The 22,481-nt window shown below is 37.3% G+C and overlaps 1 protein-coding gene across 3 annotated transcripts in view; it reads left to right on the top strand.

Moving 5' to 3' along the window:
* Positions 1 to 22,481, top strand: part of myrf (myelin regulatory factor) — a 36,264-nt gene that overhangs the window by 4,292 nt on the left and 9,491 nt on the right. For 2 of the 3 annotated variants that reach the window (XM_048158082.1, XM_048158084.1), the window contains 10 exons: positions 13,527 to 13,617; positions 13,763 to 14,038; positions 17,012 to 17,073; positions 17,371 to 17,593; positions 18,412 to 18,512; positions 18,598 to 18,712; positions 19,770 to 19,965; positions 20,048 to 20,124; positions 20,228 to 20,338; positions 22,067 to 22,166. In XM_048158082.1, the coding sequence (XP_048014039.1) occupies positions 13,527 to 13,617; positions 13,763 to 14,038; positions 17,012 to 17,073; positions 17,371 to 17,593; positions 18,412 to 18,512; positions 18,598 to 18,712; positions 19,770 to 19,965; positions 20,048 to 20,124; positions 20,228 to 20,338; positions 22,067 to 22,166 (1,352 nt within the window). The remainder of the gene's footprint in view (positions 1 to 13,526; positions 13,618 to 13,762; positions 14,039 to 17,011; positions 17,074 to 17,370; positions 17,594 to 18,411; positions 18,513 to 18,597; positions 18,713 to 19,769; positions 19,966 to 20,047; positions 20,125 to 20,227; positions 20,339 to 22,066; positions 22,167 to 22,481) is intronic. The other variant, XM_048158083.1, reaches the window with a different exon arrangement.

The following is a 22,481-nucleotide window of genomic DNA, read 5'->3' as shown; positions in this document are numbered from 1 at the left end:
CATGGCCGTCAAGAACTGCTCTTTAACGAGAATTTCACATGTTTACATTCTTCATTTGGGGAGTGAGGCATGATGTGCCTCTGGACCCGACCGAAACACTGGAGATGTTCTTCTGACAGACTTTTCCACTGAGACATGGTAGAAAAGTACGGGATACGACAGTATTAGTATGCGATGTGAATTAGAAGAATTGTGGTGTTTTTTTCATTAATATATTACAAATTCACAGTTTTTGTTCAGGAGTCTGTTTATGGTTTGTGGTTTTGATAACACTGTTGTGAATCAGGCAATAAATTTAACGTAAATGAGATTCTGATTCATATCATTCAGATTTTGACATTTTTCTATTATTTGACTGTGTGTATTTGTGGGATTGAATTGATGGCTGATTGCTGTTTTTAATTGTGCTTCACATCCACGATTCCCAATGAATGCTCTGTGTGTTTGTTCTCTGTTTGTTTGTGTGTATGGTGGGGGGGGAGGTATCTTAAATGAACATCCATTGTGGAGTACAGCAACACAAAGCACAAAAGAAGAGGCAGATTGAGCTGTTTGTCTGATTTGACCCTCAGCTGTCCAAGAGGAAAATTTTATTGCTCAGAGGTCGCTCTATCAAAGCTCAAACAATGTAATAGTTTCATGAAAATATCAAGTTTGTCTTGGATGTTTCTCTGACAATTCCTAAGAAGAAACAGAAATAGGCACAGAATAGGTAACGCATTACAAGTAACACAAATTATGTAATTAGATTACTTTTTTCAAGTAACTAGTAAAATAATGCATTACTTTTAAATTTACAACAAAAAAATCTGAGTTACTTTTTCAAATAAGTAACGCAGTTTCTTTTTTATCCCATTTACTAACTGACAGCTGTCTTGTCCCCATGTTGCAAGAAATCGGGAGTAAGACCATGTGTCCACCAAAGCATTTTTAGCCAGCTGATAACGCTATGCGCTCTTCTGAAAGTGGTTAGCTGTGAGCGGTTCAGCGTTTTTTTTTTTTCCAGTTGAGACTCTTTGCTTGCTTAAATATCCATGGAAGTGTTATCTTATTCACAGATAGTTTGTTTCTTTACTGTTTCTATATAAAAATGTTGATACAATGTGAAGTATTTGCTCTGGCTCTTGTTTTAAATTATCCTGTTCCATTATTATGCTTGTTGTTGTCATCTGTTGACGTTGTACAATGCAGAATGTGGTGGTTACCTTTACATTTGCCAAAAATAGAACTAAAAAAACAAAAGCAAGCCCAGCCCAGGTGATAAAAAAGTAATACAAAAGTAATGTAACATAAAAAGTAATGCAATTAGTTACTTTTTTAGGAAGTAATGCAATTTTGTAATGCATTACTTTTAACAGTAAATTTCCCCAACACTGGTTGTCATACGCTCTAAAAATGCTGGGTTAAAAACAACCCAAGTTGGGCAGTGATTGGGTTGTTTTAACCCAGTGGTTGGGTTAAATGTTTGCCCAACTATTGTGTAAAAATTACTATATGGCTGGCTTAAAATGAACCCAAAACAGGTTGGAAATTAAAAATCAGACACAATTATTAGAGGCAACAATACAAAAGGTGAACAATTTAATAAATGTGTATTGTTAAATTATTATTCATTAAACTTATTAATAAATGTTCTTTTATTAAACATATTAATAAATGTTAATTTCCAACATACTTTGGGTTCACTTTATGCATGCAATACTGTAATTTTTAAACAATATTTGAGTTAAATAAAACTACCCAGCAGGTTGGGCAAACATTTAACCCAACCACTGGGTTAAAACAACATAATCGCTGGGTTTGTCCATTTTCAACCCAACTTGGGTTGTTTTTAACACAGCATTTTTTAGAGTGTACAGTAAAAGGATAACAGCTGAGATCTTTTAGTCTTGGAAGAATTCAATGAGAAATGTTTATATTGAGATCTCTGACTTTTGATTGAGACTTTGGTGTTTTGGCAAATCAGTTTGAGACACTGTTGAGATCTCTTCTGTAACACCAGAGGAGAACAAGTGAGATTACTGGGGTCTTCTGAGAAGAACATCTGAGAAGCAGGAGACCTCAGCAAAATTCTCTATTTAATCTCACTGATGTCTAGTAGAAACTGTCTGATTTTACTTAAACTCGTGTAAATATTGTGGAAGATTAATCGCTAAAACTTTCAATACTTCAGTGATGTGTCTTCTACAATATCAACTGAACAATACTAGTAATAAATTGTACCACCTCACTTGTTTCAAGCAGGCGAATACATTTGAGAGGAATGGATTGACATTCTCAAAGTAAACAAACAGCCCTGATAAACATTCTCTGTGTTTTCATTATTGGCAAGGATGGATGGTTACTGGCTTCTATCTCTTTGGTTCTGAGAGGTGTGGAGACGATATTTTTCAGATATTTTCCTTAACATAACTAGCACCGAAACCCCTTGTGACATAAGAGCGCTCAGAAAGCGTGTTTAGCCTGATTGAGTGTAGCCATAAGCTGCTTATAGAGGGTACGCATGCCCTCTCTCTCTAATGCACTGGTCCATTCCTGGCATACCTACAAGACTGTTAAAAAACAGAATGAGGTGCGAGTAATGTTTCTTTCTCTTGCGCGTCTCTTTTTCACTATCGCTGCCTCATTCCGGCTCCATTAGTGTGACAGTGTGCAGACAGGGCGAGGGAGAGAGATAACAGACTTAGACGCGCACACAGATGGATGCATGCACACACTCATACATGCTGTGGGTGGGGTGAGATAAGGGCAGGGCACAGGTCATACAAACACACACATGCCAACATGCACAAGCAGAAACATACATGTATCAGTTTTGGTACACCAGCAGCACACATTAAGCACTGTGTTTTACAGAGCTGATTGGTCGAAACGCCAGCGTAGGAGTTGATGTTTTGGACCGCAACCCAACCGTGAGCTCCATAACATGAAACATCCCTTCGCCACCCAAGCGGATGCCTGCCAGCAAAGTTTGCTACTTAAAGGGTTAGTTCACACAAAAATGAAAATGATGTCATTAATGACTCACGCTCATGTCGTTCCAAACCCGTAAGACCTCCGTTCATCTTCAGAACACAGTTTAAGATATTTTAGATTTAGTCCGAGAGCTTTCTGTCCCTCCATTGAAAATGTATGTACGGTAGACTGTCCATGTCCAGAAAGGTAATAAAAACATCATCAAAGTAGTCCATGTGACATCAGTGGGTTAGTTAGAAGATTTTGAAGCATCGAAAATACATTTATGTCCAAAAATAACAAAAACTACGACTTTATTCAGCATTGTATTCTCTTCCGGATCTGTGTATATCTGCTTTCAATCCACAGTGACGCTGCTTCTTCTTCTTGTACGGTGGTTGGCATCCAGCTTATTGGTGCATTACCGCCCCCTTCTGCTCCGGACAGTGACGCTGCTGACGTGTTATCCGGTGCGCCAGAGCTTCGTTTACAGTCTGAGGGAGACGCACGCTGTATTCAAGCTATTCTACATTGTTTGTATTTTGGTATTGCTATATTTTTTAAAATGGTGCGTAGGTGTGCATGTCGTGGATGTCCTAATCGCGTCACAGTCCGGAGCAGAAGGGGGCGGTAATGCACCAATAAGCTGGATGCCAACCGCCGTAGAAGAAGAAGTGTGGATATACACAGACCCGGAAGAGAAGACAATGCTGAATAAAGTCGTAGTTTTTGTTATTTTTGGACATAAATGTATTTTAGATGCTTCAAAAACTTCTAACTGACCCTCTGATGTCACATGGACTACTTTGATGATGTTTTTATTACCTTTCTGGACATGGACAGTCTACCGTACATACATTTTCAATGGAGGGACAGAAAGCTCTCGGACTAAATCTAAAATATCATAAACTGTGTTCTGAAGATGAACGAAGGTCTTACGGGTTTGGAACGACATGAGGGTGAGTCATTAATGACATAATTTTCATTTTTGGGTGAACTAACCCTTTAAAGGCATCTAAAATTATTTGGGAAATTATGTCAACCTTTTACAGTAATTGGGTTTATCACAGCAAGGCTGTAACCAAGTCTTGAACGTTGCGGATGCAAATAATATTTCATTTAAAAATAACATTAAGCCCCGCCTTCTTCAATCTGATTGGCCATCATTTTGACATTGACAAGTGCTGTTAGACCATTGAGGCAGACCAGACTAGAAACTTTTTTAACTGTCTGCCATCTTAACAACAAACAGAGCGGTGCATAATGGAGAGCAGCATTAAGAAATTTCAAATATTGAGGGGGACATTTTGGCCATTTTTATTTCATTCATCCAGTTATTGGGGTTGACCTATCCCCCCTCAATGCTTATGGTGGTTACGGCCCTGTATCACAGTAGAAAATATTATTGTTTGAACTTCATGGAGTTCTCAGACATGCTTAATTTAAATTCACCATAAAATTATTATTATTATTATTATTATTTTTCTTTAATCAGAATAACTTCCACTCCCTCTTGCAGCGACATCACATCTCTTATCTGATGAAGTGTTTACTGGCACAAGGGCGGGGCAACCTATCACTCACATGAGATTGACCAATTGCAAACCACATCCAATCAATTCCCCATGAACAAAATCAAGCTCCGCCCTACATTTGTTCTTGTTCGAAAAGCAGTTTCACTCAGATGTACGTCACAATAGGGATGAAAAGACTATCGCAACTTCCGTTTCATGTCGCCTTTTAAGTTGAAATGTGTATTTTCTGCACCACTGTCAATGCAAAATGAAATAGCTGAAAAAGTGAATGTTTCCCAATTTGTTAATATTATTTATTTTGATAACATATACAAAATTTCCTGTGTCTGGGATGTTCTTACAACATTAGTAATGCACTTGTTGACTTTTGTGAGGAGATTCCGGCAGGTTAGGTCACATTTATCCCGATATCAGTGAGTCATGGATCACTCTTGTGTGCGGGTACAGATGGTTCCTGGGGCTGATGTTTGATGGAGGGAATGGTTTGGCCGTTGCGCGTGGTCTCTCTCATGTAACAGTGTATTGCTGTCACTGGAATGCATTGTGTTTGAGCAGCCAGGCCTGTAACATTCACATGCCAGTTTCATTACAACAAACCAAAAATTACACACTTTCCACATTTCAGGTGACTGTGATCCGCTTCCCACATCCTTCTTCCTTTTATTGGAACTCAAGTTATTTTTAGTTTTAGTAATTTTAGTACTTCAGCTTCAGCATTTTTTTAAGTTTAAGTTTTTCATCTCATATTTATATTTCTGTTTGATTTCAGCTTTATTTCAATTAACAAAATTATTATTATTATTATTATTATATATAGTTAACACCGCCAGTGCATGTGCACAAACAAATTGGTGCTTCAAAATGTTTTAGGCTTTTTTATTATTATTGAAATGTAATTTATTAAACAAAAATTGCAAATGTTTATCTTCAACTACAACATAAATATGAACAACCAGTTATTTCACAAACATTAGGCACCTATAATTTCATTCAGTTCATTCAGTAAAAGATTCATTAGTCTGATTCGAACCAGTAACCCCTGAGTTTTCCTGCGTCCTGATGTGTATATCCATACTAAATAGTATGTGAGACTACAATAAGTGTTTCCCAAAGCATAGTATGTTGAAAAGAGTCTGCCAAAAGTCCCCGGAAGGTCTACTGCTTCCAGTAGATTTTCAAAGTGTGGATCCGTGCACACTATAACAGCTAATATTGCCCACAACCCATTGTGCTTTGGAGGAGAATTCAGCTCAGAACTACATACACAAATAAAAAGTGTTTTAAAAAACCACAAACATGGCGAGTCTGCGCGACCGACAGTTAAATAGAATAAGAGAGGTTTGAGTGACAAATAAACAACATTTAACCTGATAAAAATATTTAATTAATGTTATATAATAATAATAATCAATGTGCTACTGCTTTTATCTCCAATACGGTAGGAAAATTTAATGAAATGAAATGTGGAGGATTTTAACTGTGACAAGATGATTGACAGGCCAGTTTACAGTGACAGGATGCGTTTAACTATGCGAAAGAGAATAAGTTAAAGATACAATTTAAATGGGTGGTTGATTATGATTTCACTTTTTTAACTTTAGTTAGTGTGTAATGTTGCTGTTTGAGCATAAACAACATCTGCAAAGTTACGACGCTAAAAGTTCAATGCAAAGGGAGATATTTTCTTTTACAGAAATCGCTTTTTAAGGACTACAACAAACGGCTGGTAGGAACTACAATGAGCTTCTTCCCGGATTAGTGGCATCACAAACCCTAAAATTTACATAAACCCCGCCCCCGGGAACACGCAACAAAGTGGGCGAGGCCATGTTGGGCTGCTTTAGAGAAGAGGAAGAGTTGTTGTAGTAGAGTGTTGTTGTCATTCCGTCATTTTACGCCGGACTGCTTCACAAACGAGGGTCAATTCAACACAAAAGATGAACATGACGGCACATGCTAGTGGATGAGTTGAATCAACTCCACAGCAACTACATAAATTTATCCACTAACCATTCAGAAACGTCCTAAAAGTTGTAACTTCTTCCTGAGTCTCTCCATCAGTGTCGACTCCGGTTTGAACAATGTAAGGCTGAACGCCGTTACTGACAATCCTCATTTTGGCTGTGTGAGATTCTCCAGCTTTGTTGTTGTTGAGCTGTTAAAGCTCCGCCCTCTTCTGGAAAGGGGGCCGGCAGCAGCAGCTCATTTGCATTTAAAGGGGCACACACAGAAACAGTGTGTTTTTTTCTCACACCCAAATAGGGGCAAATTTAACAAGCTATAATAAATGATCTGTGGGGGATTTTGAGCTGAAACTTCAGACACATTCTGGAGACATCAGAGACTTATATCTTGTGAAAGGGGCATTATAGGTCCACTTTAATGTTGTACTTTTGTACAAGTATGTATTTTTTCTTCACAAAAAGAGCACATAGTTTTAGGGCGTAGTATAAGTAGGCGAATTAGGATGCAGCAACAAATTTTTGAATGAATCATCAAAAGAATCAGTTAATTTGCTCGTGAATCAGATTACACTGATCATGTTGTTTGTTTTTTATGTGCAGTTCTCTTTGACAACTCAATAGAAAAAAAATCATTATCATTATTATATACAGACAAAGATAACATTTATTTTTCCATGGCGCTGGAGATTCAGCTGCATAGACTCTGCCACTGACACCAGCGCTAATAACATATGCAGATCTTTTCACTTGTTGAAAGTGGAACATTTAAACTCATATGGCTGATCGGACCACACCAGATAATCTGGCTAGTGACTCGGCATGTTAGTGGGGATTAAACCGGGGCACTGGGGTTAAAATTGGGCCGAGCTGTTGACAGTGTTGATGCGTGTGGGACTGTTACTGTTACACCCCTCTGAAAATGTATCATTCCCTGAATTCCTTATTGTTACCCGACATGTTTCCTTTCTCTGCTGACAGTACGAAGGCATTCACTGCTCTCTAACCGCTCTACCATTCTCTCTCTCGTGTTCGTGGACTAAAGGTAAGCTGCTCAGGTCGGCCAGTGCATTCAGTGCTGGTGGGCGACTAGAACTGTGTGTGGTGGCCTGGTACAGCTCTGTCCCATGACTGAGACCTAATCCTGCATTACACACACACACACACACACACATTCACGTAACCCTGTACCCGCCAGCTGAGGTCCGCGACGGAAAGGTGTATGTTGTTTGGAAGGATATGAGAGACGTCCTGGGTCAAAACACACATCTTCAGTTTTGTAGGTTGTGTCTGTCCTAAAACAAAATGCTGTGGCTTCGAGCAGGTACTGTCTCTCTTTTTCTCTCACACTCAAGTCTTTTCTTATTATTCACATTGTAGGCCTCATGCATTTGTTCAGTAGCCTATATGTGTGTGTGCATGCTTGGTATGAATGTGTGCATTTCTGTGTGAACAATGCAATATTTTCATATGTTAACCTTAATTATTAAGCTTTAGCACGTAACTCGCTCTGCATTATTTGTACTAAAGACATGAATGATTGCTGTTACTAGTTATTTGCGATTTTTTTTTTTGACTAACAGACTTTGAAGGAGGAAACCAAACCATTTAATATCATACAGACTTGGGGGTGGGATCCTTTGAGCCAGTAAGCAGCCACCTAGCAACAGCATAGCAACAAGTTAAAAACACTCAGAACCCACTTTAGCATCATGTTGGCGGTTGGCCTACAAATTGACATCATGGTTAAACAACTTGATCGCTGAAACACTCCAGTAAAGTGTCCAATAAAAACCTTAGTTTTTGTTAGATTCTCTTAAAAATAAAGGGTCTTTGTTGACATTGATGATTCCATGAAGAACCTTTATCATCCATGGAACCTTTTTACTGGACAAAAGATTCTTTATAGTGGAAAAAAAGTTCTTTAGATCATTAAAATGTTCTTCACACTTAGAAAAAAATGATTCTTTTTTAGAATGTTCACTGAAAGGTTCTTCTATGACATCACTGTTCCTTTTGGAACCTTTATTTTTAAGAGAGTAGTGACAATATCAGTGTGTGTTTTGTCTGGTTCTGATTGCGATTTTACAGTTCTCTCATCACGTCAATAATTGGGTAACTAAGGCAAATGTTTTCCTCTCTGTGTGGATACTCAAATGAATGCTGTATTGATCACTGTGATGCTGTGTGTGTTTTTGTCTTTCTAAGGTAGTGTTTACCATTTGATAATGTTGTGGACTTCGCTCTATCATACTTTACTCTGGTGTGAATTAGAGCTTAATGATTAACATGCATAAGAAGTCACATACAATGATCGTTTTCACATGGAAACGAATGTAGAGAAACAGGGCATATGCCGAGGGAGGTAAAGAGAGATAGAGATATAAATGGAGACAGGGAGGAGGGGATGTATGGCATATCGTTGACTGTGATTAATGAGCTCTCAAGGGAGAGTCTCTGATTCGGCCCCTCAGAGATGGCAAATGCTTTAGTTCAGAATCATCATTTCTAAATACAAAATACTTCTTGATCAGGCAACGATGGAAGGGAAACCAATCAAAAAGTAGAGTTACAATGTGTTAAAATGATTTATATGCAACCCTCTACAATGCGAGTAAATCAGTCACATATGCGAACAACGTCTAGTAAATTGTACGATTTCAGTCACCTGTAGTTGAGTTAGAGGCAAAAAAAAGTTTAGCGCGGATATCATTTCATTGCCTGCTGAGTTTACGCATCGTCACTTGGCTGAGAGCGCCCTCTGTTGGTTTCTCTGAAACACGCGCACTCGACGTTAGAGAAAGCAAATGCGGGGCTCATTAACAGAAATGTCACTGTCCCGATAAGGCCAGGGCTGTGTCGCCATGAAAGTTTATCATTTGCATGCACTTTTAAGCCTTGCCAATTTAAACGTTCAAGCGCAAGAAGACGCGAAAGATAACAGAAAGCCGCATCTGACAGCACACGAATACTGAATTGAGCTTTCTTTCACGTCTTGCGCTTGAACAGACAATTTCACACAAAATTATGTCAAAATGCCAGTTTTGGCGAGTATCCTAGTAAACATAGTCGGTTATTTCTTAAGTGAATGTAAACAGTTGAGAAAGTAAACATGTGTAACAGTATATTGGATCAGTGCATTAGCTTCAGAATTAAAATTTCCAGATAATTTACTCACCCCATGTCATCCAAGATGTTCATGTCTTTCTTTCTTGTGTCGAAAAGAAATTTTTGAGGAAAACATTCTAGAATTTTTCTCCATGTAGTGGACTTCAACAGTCCAAATGTCAGTTTCAGTGCAGCTTCAAAGGGCTCTACATGATCCCAGACTTGGAATATGGGTCTTATCTAGTAAAATGATCGGCCATTTTCTAAAAAAAAATAAAAATTATATACTTTTTAACCACAAATCTGTGATCCGCCATGCATTATGTAATCACGCTGGAAAGGTCACGCATGACGTAGGCGGAAATACTGATCCAGTGTTTACAAAGCTAATGTGCAAAGACTGTCAAACGCCCTTTACAAAAAAAGTATAACAAAGTAAAATTTTGAGGTTGGAGGAGTTTTTTGCCCTACCGTGGTACTTCTGCCTACGTCACGTGACCTTTCCAAATAGATAGATTGATTGATTGATTGATTGATTGATTGATTCCTGGTGAGGAATTGGAACTATCCAATTCATAAACTTTTGATTGTGTTCTGTTAGTTGTGTCAAGCTGGTGAGTTTGTGTTTGAATGGTTATATCTTAATAAGCTTTGAATTGTTCAACAACAGTTGAGATTAGTTTAGCTCTGGCATTTTAAATTGATTTAGTGGTGTTTACAAGTTTTGAAACAAGCATATGAATTTAATCTTTTTACACTGAACAAATGTCAACACATATATTCAGCAATACTGAGTGGGGGAAAAAGTTTGTGAGCTTGTGGTTTTAATTGAATGTGATGAGAAAACGATTATTTCACAGTGTAACAGAAAATAATGCCAAGACAACACGTTTTTAGTGATCTTCACGGACCGTGTGCACGCATACACATACAAACATTTGAACATGCAAATGTACAAACCCTAATTCTAACATCATAAATATCATAAAAACATCCTAAAACATTTTAAAAAACAGCACAGAGCGCATGTGTTTGTTAAAATCACCTCCTTCTGTCTTTTTCAACATCACTCTCTCTCTCTTTTCCCCCACTCTCATTCCTGTCAGTCAATCTAGCAGCCGTTATCAGCTCTGGCCTGGCAGATTTACAGCAGGAGGATAGAAACATCTGGATCATATTTAGTAAAATCATCCCTCTCCGTTCCTATTTGCCCTGCTGGCACACTCATAAAACTGTCCGAGCAGAGACCCCGATCGGTTGGTTTTTCCCTGCAGAGCAGCAGTTTCATTACTCAATATAATTTTTGATATTATACTTATAAAAAAGTGTTTCGTAAATCACAGTTGAGATAACTCAAGTGGTTTATGGTAAGTGACTGCTTTGGTAATCTCACAACCACAGAAATTATCCATGAGGATTCACAGGTGGATCAGGTGTCAGAACTGTCCATGCTGTTCTTGGTCATGAAGAAAACAGCTTTGGGATATTTTGAGAGTCAGGATTGTGTCGTTTTTTTTGTGTGGCATATTGTTTGGGTCAGGACATCCACTGAGGCGGGATGTGATCCCTCTCAGGCTGTGGGAGGCTGATGGACCAGAGAGTTTTCCCAACACTAACACAGGAATTCTTCACATTCCGGCTTCGTTAGTGGTCTAATCTATCAAAGAAAGCAAGAGAGCGAGTGAGATCAGGGGTTTAGTGGGGGTCTCGACTATACCTCCACCTGACCTTGGGCTGAATCCCCTCATTCTCTCCATCCGCTTACTTTGTGTAATTCTGTATTTGTTGTTGAAACTTGTACTTCAGTGACTGAATACATGGACTTTATTTTTCAACATCAAGATCTTAGGTTATAATTTATCTGATTGTATAAAGGAAAGATTATAATGGAAGCTTGTTTCTGCCACTAAATTAAAAAAAAATTAAAAAATTAATTCTGCCTTTATATCTCGCAATTCTGACTTTATAACTCACAATTCTGACTTTATAACTCAAAATTCTGACTTTATATCTTGCAATTCTGACTTTATATTAAGCAATTCTGACTTTATATCTCAAAATTCTGACTTTATATCACACAATTCTGACTTTATAACTCACAATTCTGACTTTATATCACACAATTCTGACTTTATATCTCACAATTCTGACTTTATATCACACAATTCTGACTTTATAACTCAAAATTCTGACTTTATATCTTGCAATTCTGACTTTATAACTCACAATTCTGACTTTATATTAAGCAATTCTGACTTTATATCTCACAATTCTGACTTTATATTAAGCAATTCTGACTTTATATCTCACAATTCTGACTTTATATCACACAATTCTGACTTTATAACACACAATACTGACTTTATATCACTCAATTCTGACTTTATATCTCACAATTCTGACTTTATATCTCACAATTCTGACTTTATATCACACAATTCTGACTTTATAACACACAATTCTGACTTTATATCACACAATTCTGACTTTATAACTCAAAATTCTGACTTTATATCTTGCAATTCTGACTTTATAACTCACAATTCTGACTTTATATCTCACAATTCTGACTTTATAACTCACAATTCTGACTTTATATCACAATTCTTACTATAACTTGCAATTCTGACTTTATATCACGCAATTCTGACTTTATAACTCAAAATTCTGACTTTATAACTCGCAATTCTGACTTTATATCTCATAATTCTGACTTTATAACTCACAATTCTGACTTTATAACTCAAAATTCTGACTTTATAACTCGCAATTCTGACTTTATAACTCGCAATTCTGACTTTATATCTCGCAATTCTTACTTTATATCTCGCAATTCCGACTTTATATCTCACAATTCTGACTTTAAAACTCAAAATTCTGACTTTATATCTCGCAATTCTGACTTTATATCTCGCAATTCTGACTTTAAAACTCAAAATTCTGACTTTATATCTCACAATTCTGACTTTATATCTCACAATTCTGACTTTATATCTCGCAATTCTGACTTTAAAACTCAAAATTCTGACTTTATATCAAGCAATACAGTTTTTTTTTCCCCAGTTGACTTGAGAAAAGGAATTACAACTTTATATTTATTTGTTTGTTTTTTGTTGTTATTTTAATGTTTGATTTTTCAAAATTTAAAAAAATTTTCTTTACATTTATATTGGCCCAAAGGAAAATTAATTAATTAATTAATTTATTTATTTAATGTTATTTGATTCTTTATTTTACAATAATAATTGTAAAATACATTAAATACATTTTAAAATACAAAATTATTCATTTAAAAATTATATGATTTTTTAAAAGTTAAATAACATTCATATATGTTCATAATGATGAACTTTAAAATATTCATTCAATTTAAAAAAAAATAAGAACGTGAACATACTTTTTGATTAAATAACACTGGTAAATTGCATAAAGAGAAACACAGATTGTGCAAGAAAAGATGCTTTATTTGGCTTAAGTGTGCGGGGTCAGTCGGCCTGGGTGAGAGTGACGTATTGCAGGTGTTGCAAACAGAGTGATTACAGACGGGTCATGTGGTGCAGATTTGGAGAGATTTGGTAAAGAAGTGGACAAGGGGGGCAGAGGAGAGAGGCAAGGATTGGAAAAGAGAGAAAAGCTACTTTGTAAGTAGCTTTTCTTTGAAAGTGACAGACCTTCTTCATGTTATGTCTACAGTATAACTTGCAAGACATTTATGTCTTTACTGACCTCATCTGTGTTCCCCATATGAACTTATGTCATTAATCTGCCTATTAAACAAGCAAACAAATGATCAGAAGTGTTGCAAGCCACATGAATCATAATACCGTCTGTCTTTTTTGGTTAAGATGTTGTGAAACTGTTATTTTATCACTGTAGAAACGGTGCGTAGGAACACGAAACTCATCCTCCTCTCTCACTCTCTTCTTCTACCTTTTTCTGTCTCTCTCTCCCTCTGTTTCCCTCATAGGTCATGATATTAACAGCTCTTTGGAGCCAACAAACATTGACACCAGTATCCTGGAGGAATACATCAGCAAAGAGGACGACAGCACTGACATGTATGTACGGTTGAGTTTCTGTGTGTAATCTGGAGACTGTTTGTACCACTCGGTACACCAAATTTGTTATGATTATGTGCTTATTTTGATAATAATGAGTCATTTTGGCCATCAGCTGGTGATTGTTTTTTTTTTTTTCCTCTAGTTGTTTCACAGAGGTCCACAGCACCCCAGGACCCCAGTATACTTCACCCCAGGCCGGGGCATCCTCTTCAGGGGGGTTAGGGTGTGGCGTGAGCCCCCCCATCCCCCTGCGCCAGGGCACCGTCCCGTCTCTGCCCCAGGCCTGCCAGAATCCCTATCCACCTCCACCACCACTGGGCCACCTCAGACACAACTACCCCTGCCTGGGGCAACAGCAGAGCCAAACACCCCAACAGCCACACGTCAAACCGGACCACCGCGGACAGTACGCACCCGGGTAAGAGAAAGAGAGCAGAGAGGAGCAAATATGGCATAAACATGACAAATATTAATTTAACAAAGTGATTTGTATGTAAATATATGATTTTTAGTTAAAAAAAAAATCCACCCCTAAATCTGCGTCAGGCGCGTAAAACCCAAAGTATACTTAGTTTCCTAAGGCTGAGTAAGACAGACGGAGGAGTGAACTGGGAAAAAGCACTGAGACATAAGATAAATGGGTCAGGCCTGATATCCTGTGAGGAATTGTGCAATCAGTAATGCTCTTTTATAATGTTGCCCGAAAGGAGGCGGCAGGTATGTCATTAGTGAGCTTTTTGATGGGTTTCCAATTAAAACAAGAACTGATTCACTACAGTGGTCCTATGTTTAGTGCTGCATGCAAAGGCATCACTTTTAATAAACTTCAGTGTGTGCATCGTTCATTTTTTTATATATATAATCATTTACACACTTACTGTCATAACTTGTTTTCATGACATTTATTTAAACATATGTGACAAAATGAGTCGCAATGAGCAAATTTTCAAAAATGAGTTTTTGTTATTCTTACAATCACACAGCACCCCATATTGACAGAAAAAAACAGAATTGTTGACATTTTTGCAGATTTATTAAAAAAGAAAAACTGAAATATCACATGGTCCTAAGTATTCAGACCCTTTGCTGTGACACTCATATATTTAAAAAAAACTTTAAAACGATGTATGATTTGTTTGAAATCCGACAAAAAATGTGACTGAGCTACACCTGTTTGAAGTCGATAGAGTCTGGAAAGTCAATTGAGAAAAACTGAGTTAAAGGATTAGTTCACTTTCATATGAAAATTACCCCAAGCTTTACCCACCCTCAAGCCATACTAGCTGTATATGACTTTCTTCTTTCTGATGAACACAATCGTAGAAATATTAAAGGTCCCGTTCTTCGTGATCCCATGTTTCAAACTTTAGTTAGTGTGTAATGTTGTTGTTAGAGTATAAATAAAATTTTAAAGCTCAAAGTTCAATGCCAAGCGAGATATTTTATTTAACAGAAGTTGCCTACATCGAACGGCCAGTTTGGACTACATCCCTCTACTTCCTTCTTTAATGACGTCACTAAAACAGTTTTTTGACTAACCTCCGCCCACAGGAATACACAAGAGTTGCGTTTGTAGAGTGTGTTTGTCGCCATGTCGTCGAAACGCTGTTATTTTCATCCCGCAGTCCAATCACCGGGTCTGATTCTGGCTCAAATTGATAGGGTAAAATTAAAGACATGTTTACAATAACACTGAGCGCGTGCATCTCCACGTCATGGTAAGAGGCGTGACCTTTCCGGGCAAGATGCGCTAAACTGAATCACAACACAGGAACCGCTGGCACAATCAGAACTCGTTACGTATTTCTGAAGGAGGGACTTCATAGAACAAGGAAGTCATCAGCCCGTTTTTATGACAGTGGAAACAGCGGTATACAGATAAGTAAATTATGTGAAAAATACTGTGTTTTTTTACACGCGAAACATGAACACATGTTATATTGCACACTATAAACACAATCAAAGCTTCAAAAAACCACGAAAAACGGGACCTTTAATAAATATCCTGATGCATCCAAGTTTTTTAATGGCAGTTATGCGTAACCAAACGAATATAAGCTGAAGAAGTGTCTGCATCCACATCCATCCATCATAAACATACTCCACACGGCTCCGGGGGTTAATAAAGGTCTTCTGAAGCGAAACGATGTGTTAACAATGCATTAGTTATGAAGTAAAATATCTAGCTTCCGCCAGACCGCCTTTCGTATTCTTCAAAAAGCTTTACGTCCTACGCCTTCCATATTCAACTTACAGAATTGACGCGATGCCAGTTCCGCTTTTTCCGTAATTTGAATATGACCAATTTTAATTCCAATTTTTGTTTGGAATCACATTTCATTGGTTTAGACTCATGCCATCGAGAATTCTCTATGAATATTCACAAAGTTGGAATTCTGTGCTTTACAACTGTAGCCCCTCCGGTTCGAACCGCCCGCTCTATGCAAGACTCAAACCCGGGTCTGTCTGCATGGGAGTCAGGTGCTCTAACAAGGAGGCTAAAGACTGCAGTCTCTAGCATCAGTCGTTAGAGCACCTCTTGAGTTCAGGGGAGTGAGGTTTACACACACAGCTCTTACTAGCCTATGTCTGTTACACAACAATACCAAACTTGTGTTGAAGGAAGCGCCAGTCCCCGAGAAGCGAGCAGAGAAAAACTTAATTTTTCATGGTCAAAAGGTACTCCTCTCAGAAAACGCACAAATAAAGATACTATTAGATGTTTAATTGCTATTTGGAGCATTGGTATCCCTAGTCGAGGGCTTAATGGACTCATTTTTGTGAAAACCACAATTTCGACCAAAATTGACATTTTTCCCTTTTTTTGCATGCGCATTCCAACTCATTTTCCCAGCGCGGGTCATATGTATTAAAAAATTAAGACTTTACTAACAGGTAAAGTAAATATAATGAATATATAAGCTAATATAGTGCATATATTTCCCCTCTAGAGTTCATTTCTTTAGTGAACTAACATGCTGTGGACACTAAATGACTCGCCTGAGGTAAATGTAATGCTACATGAGATAGTCTCAAGCTGTTTTATTGATGTCTTTCCGCACTGGTTGAGAGATTACACGTAAACATATCTGTGCATATATCGGCTGTTCTTCTTCTGCGCTTTTTCTTGTTGTGGCAGTTAGCAAACAGCATTGCATTACCGCGCGCGCCCCCTACTGGATTGGAGTGTGGCTCGCCTGTGACTCACTGTATTCGTCGCCTGACTGTATGCATCGAACCGTTACGTCCATACTGTTACACCCCTAATATCAACACATTCAAAATAATTCAGAATAACTTGCGATCACAAAACACTGACAATCACTCATGATGTTGTGTATTTAATATGTTTAATGTGCATACATTGATTTTAATGTTATTATTTTTGCAGAACACTACCCGAGTCCCCTCCAGACTCCAGCTCAGAGCCGTATTCACCCCAGCAAGCCAACGGTAAGTTCAATCCACCTGAATGATTTAATCGAACCATTTGAGCAGCGTTAAATAATCAAGACTGCAAGTTATTGAAGGTTAAAAAAACAGTAACAGAAAGTTGTTTAGTTATTCTTTTAGTTTTAAATATATTGTCAATAAATGTGGACATAAAAACAATTATTTAAAACAGCTGACTGCAGGATTTTGTTAATTTTTTGTGCTTAATAATGAAGTGTACTATTAGCATGGTGAAGAATAAGAACTTATGATGCTAATTTAAGGAAATATAACATGCTTTTTAATATTCCATCCCAGATCCGCACATGCTCAGGACAATGACGCCCGAGAACATGTGTCACATGACCAGTCCTCCGCCTCTCCCCACACACCCCCTCTATCCCAGCATGCACCGGGACATGTACCTTAAGCCAGAGCCCATGATCTCGCAGTATCCGATTGGTCCGACCAGCGGCGGGGGCGGAGACATTCAACAGACTCAGATGCTACATCAACTCCTGCAACATCCACAAGGACCAGAGTAATCACTCAGAAATTATACTTTCATAGTTCAGGGGACTTCAATGAGTATGACCAAAATTATTTACCTGAAGGACCCTCTGAGATTTTAAGAAATGTTAAACTTTTAATACATTTTATATGTATTATTTTACAATAAGTTTGCGTGATGTTATTCAATGTCATTAAAATTAATAAAAAACGAAAATATTTATTTTATTTTTTCACATTCAACGATACTGTTACAATCTCAAAAACCTCATGAACTGAAAAAAAATGTTTTTTTTTTTTTTTTAGCATTTTAATTTAGAGTTAGATTATTTTAATATATAATAATAATTAATTAATGTAAATTTAATTTAATTTAATATAATTTTTCATAAATGAAGTGTTTTGTTTTATTTTATTTTATTTCACATTCAGCAGTCTCAAATTCAGTGTGTTTTTTTTTTTTTAGCATTTTAATTTAGATTAGAGTTAGATTATTTAAACATATTAATAAAAATGTATTAATTGTAATGCTTTTAAGTCATTTTTGGGCCCTGGCCTGCTGGTTTTATTTTAGTTTAGTTTAGTTTACATTTAGCAGTGTCACATTTAGTGTTTTTCTTTTAGCATTTTAATTTAGATGTAAATTAATTTAATTTAATTTAGTTAGATTATTTAAATATATTAATAATAATTTATTAATTCAAATGCTTTTAAGTCATCCTGTGGCCCATTTAAAAGTTTGTTAAGGCCCTTTAGTGAGCCCCGGCCCCTGGTTTGAGACCCCTGGACCAGCAGTGTCAAAGGCCAAAATTTTCCACATCAACAAATGCATGCTTTGTGTTTCTCCAGTGGGATTCCTGTACATCCGGCAAAGAAGAGAAAACATTCAGACTCTCCCAACAGCACTCTCAACTCCCAGATACTCACGGGCATCATCAAACAAGAGCCAGGTACACATACACACAAACACACAGGTACACAAGCACGATTGCATTTTCAGCGCTATATGATGTATATGCATTCGTGCTTTCACAGGTTTGATGCAGGATGCAGAAAACTCATACCTGGATCCAAACTATCAGTGCATAAAGTGGCAGGCGCACCAGCAGAACAAATGGACTACGTTATACGACTCCAATGGAAAAGAACTGTGGGTGCTGCCCTAATCCTACACACCTCTGCACTTAGATTTATGACAGAGGAATGAGAAATGCATTGAGGGCAAAAGTGTGTGTTTGGGATTTAATGGGGTATAGGGAGGTATCAGGCTGTACTGAAAGAGATAGAAAAGAGAGAGAGATGGATGGTAGCGGCCAGGGAATTCCTATGAGGTGAGCAGCATGTAGGAGTGAGAGCAAGAGCAGAGATCTGGCTTATGAGAGAGAGGAATGAGAACGAACAGAGAGAGAATAATTATAATGAAGAAATGGCATGACTTTAGGTTTTGTACCACGATAATTAAAAAAAAAAGCTCAGAATTTAGGTTATTCTAAGTACTTTTTATGATAAATAGTTTATTGATAAATATAAATTAAGTATAAATTTAATATTTTAATATTATATATTTTATTATTATTATATATTAGTATATAATATATATTTAGTAAGTTAATATTTATATCTACTTTATTTATTCTATGTGTATCTGTGGTGAAATGTCTCTTTAACCCAATAAGCCTCTTCGATCAGGACTGACCGAACAATTTTACGTTTTTAATTTTTAAAATAGTTTGCTTCATCGGAATGGGATCACACTTGGTGACTTGTGTCGCATTTGCTATGTGAACACACAAAAAAATCATGGACATCATTCTGATAAGTTTAAAACTCTATTTAAAAAAAATAATAGTAATTTTATTGGAAAAAATAGCTCATAAAAATTGTATAAATATTGCATAGTATCATAAAATCCCTTCAAAATTCTAAATAATAATCAAAAAATATTATTGAAAAAAAATGTATTACATTGATTTTCCTGAAGAAAAAAAAAAGTTACATTTCAAAGCTTCAGTCACTTTTGACCGTGAAGTGTGACTCAAAAATGAAGGGGCTCAGAAAGATAATCAGAAATAAATTTTGAAAAGTTGATATACATATAATTTAATATCATTATATATTATCCTTCTGAAGTCCTCTTATGTTAGTAAAGATATTTTAAACCCTCTCCATGCTGTTTTCTTTCTCTTTTTATCTTTCTGCCTCTCCAGTCCGATGCCTACCTATAGGGTGGATGCAGATAAGGGTTTTAACTTCTCCTTGGCTGATGATGCATTTGTGTGTCAGAAGAAGAACCACTTCCAGGTGACTGTGTACATCGGAATGCCGGGAGATCCCAAATACGTGAAGACCGGCGAGGGGCTGCAGCCCATCGAATGCTTTTACCTGAAACTCAATGGGGTCAAGGTGAGTCTAACAACCAGTCATAACTACTAATGTCTGTAAACTCTTGCATAATGTAGCATGTTTTTATCTACCTGTCTTCCAGCTGGAAGCAATGAATCAGTCCATTAATGTGGAACAGTCACAGTCTGACCGGAGCAAACGACCCTTTAAACCAGTGTTGTAAGTCTTTTTTACACCAGTTGTGGGAGTTTCTGTGAAATATCACGTGTTGAGAGTGTGGATTTGAGGCATGTGACATAAATTTTAACCATTTGTTTTACAGAGTGACATTGCCGCCAGAACAGGTTACAAAGGTAACGGTGGGTCGTCTCCACTTCAGCGAGACCACAGCCAATAACATGAGAAAGAAAGGCAAGCCGAACCCCGACCAGAGGTATGAAATATGGCCATGACAAAGAAAACCTAACCAGGTTTATTTGCAACAACTATTGTTTATTAGGGATGTAACGGTACATGCACCGCCATAACAGGAAACCAACCAAAAACAAGAGTTCAGATGGCACACAAAAGCTTGCAAGTAGCCTATACGCTGTGTTTCGATACATTTTTGTGACACGCTCCACAAACTTTACGGAAAGGAGTCCGGGATGGCAGAAAGCTGCATCCTGTTTGTTTTCTTTATTTTTCAAAAGCACAAAGTTTTTTTTTATTGTGAGTGTAGAGTGTACAGAAATAAAAACAGACACAGACGTTACAGTTTAGAATGATGTCTTACTCTTATCTGTATGGATTGGAGTATTTTAAGTTGTTTCCGCTCTTATAATGAGACAAAATCATTTGGCATTGCGCCGATTTATGTCGTGATTTTGGGGAAGTCTCACTACTACAGTCCAGTGATGAAATATGCGTGTCCTGGAAATGGGAAGCCTCAGGTGCTGCTTCGCTCGCCGTCTCCTCGTGAAAAGGTGAAGAAGGCTCTTTTTCTCCTTCTCGCTCATCTTTCCGTGATTTCTTAAAAAACTGTAATATTGAACTTTGTGCATCCTCCATTGTCACTGCATGTTAACCCTTAAATGCATACCTCGGGTCTTTAGTGACCCGGGACGTCATTCACTACCCTTCTTCTCGTTCATTTTTTAAAGTTAGACATCAACCTTCTTGGTATTCCTCAATCAATTCATTATAAAGAATATAACAAGAAAAAAATCATAAAATTATAAAAGAATTCCTATTTTTGTATTCATTTTTTGTAAAAATTGTATAGGGTCACTAACGACCCGAGGTGTGTATGAGTGTACATATATTTTTTCTTCACAACAATAATTGAATCTTAGATGACAGAATAAGTGCAGTTCACCTTTATTCCACAAGGTGGCAATGTCTGATACACAATGCTGAAGTGACGACTCATTCAGACAGAAAACGAAATAATAAGAGAAACATGAAATGGCTCAGCGATTTACTGCAGAGCAAGTACTGAACGCAATCAAATATGACTGTCACTGGATGGATCTGGTGAAGCTGTTAGCGATCGAAATATTGATTTTGAAGATGTTGAAAATTATATCGTTTTGAGAATATGTTTGAGATCGCGAATGGGCTCATATTCGTGACCTCAAACATAAAACTAGCCTATTATTTGCTGAATTTACTGGGAAATGAGCTCTGACGAGGACAGTGATGATGGCATAAAACATCTGCTCAAACGGAGCCCTTTCAAGCTCCAAAAGGTAACAAAATACAATTTATTTTATTCTTCTGTAATTGTTACTCTAATATCAGAAGAGTTTTATATTATCACGACAGGTAGAGATCCTTCCGTGTTAGATATAGATCCGGGTCGATAAAGACCCGAATATGTAAGAATGATTGGCGAAACAGTCATGCATTTAAGGGTTAATGAATTCTCACGCGCAAAGGAAATTACAGTATAGGCTACGCACAACACGTTAATCAAACCAATAATGGAGGGGCGGACATGTAAATGTACCGAACTCGTAACGAATGATCCCAAAACCGAGGTGCGTACCGAACTGTGACTTTTGTGTACCATTAAACCCCTATTGTTTATTGACAACACCTGTGATTCCGTAAGATCAAAATAGCACTCTAAAACTCTTCTGATTTCTCATTAAAAACATTTAAATTTGTGTTTGTGTAGGTACTTCATGCTGGTGGTAGCTCTCCAGGCTCAGTGTCACAGTCAGAGCTTCACGGTGGCGGCTCACGTCTCCGAGAGGATCATCGTCAGGGTAACCGCTGTCAGTCTGGTCGTGTCTGTCTGACCGACCTCCTCCAATCACAGCCTGTTTCTGTGTGTCAATTATCCGCCTCTGACCAATCAATATTACTGTTAAAGCCTGCCGTGCTCAAATGATTCGTTTTTATGCTCTTGACGCTTGAGTTTGCCTCTGTTTTTGATTTCTTGCCTCTTTATTTCAGTGTTTTTTTGTGTATTACATTTTTTAATGGTATTTTTGAGTTTTTATTCTTAATGAGAAAAGATTCTGAGGAAATAATAAATCTTTATTAGGAATGCACCGATACCACTTTTTCTAGAATGAGTGCGATACCTC

The sequence above is a fragment of the Megalobrama amblycephala genome, linkage group LG15 (genome assembly GCF_018812025.1).
Source record: "Megalobrama amblycephala isolate DHTTF-2021 linkage group LG15, ASM1881202v1, whole genome shotgun sequence".
NCBI classification, from domain to species: domain Eukaryota; kingdom Metazoa; phylum Chordata; class Actinopteri; order Cypriniformes; family Xenocyprididae; genus Megalobrama; species Megalobrama amblycephala.
This window is presented reverse-complemented; position numbering and strand designations above follow the sequence as displayed.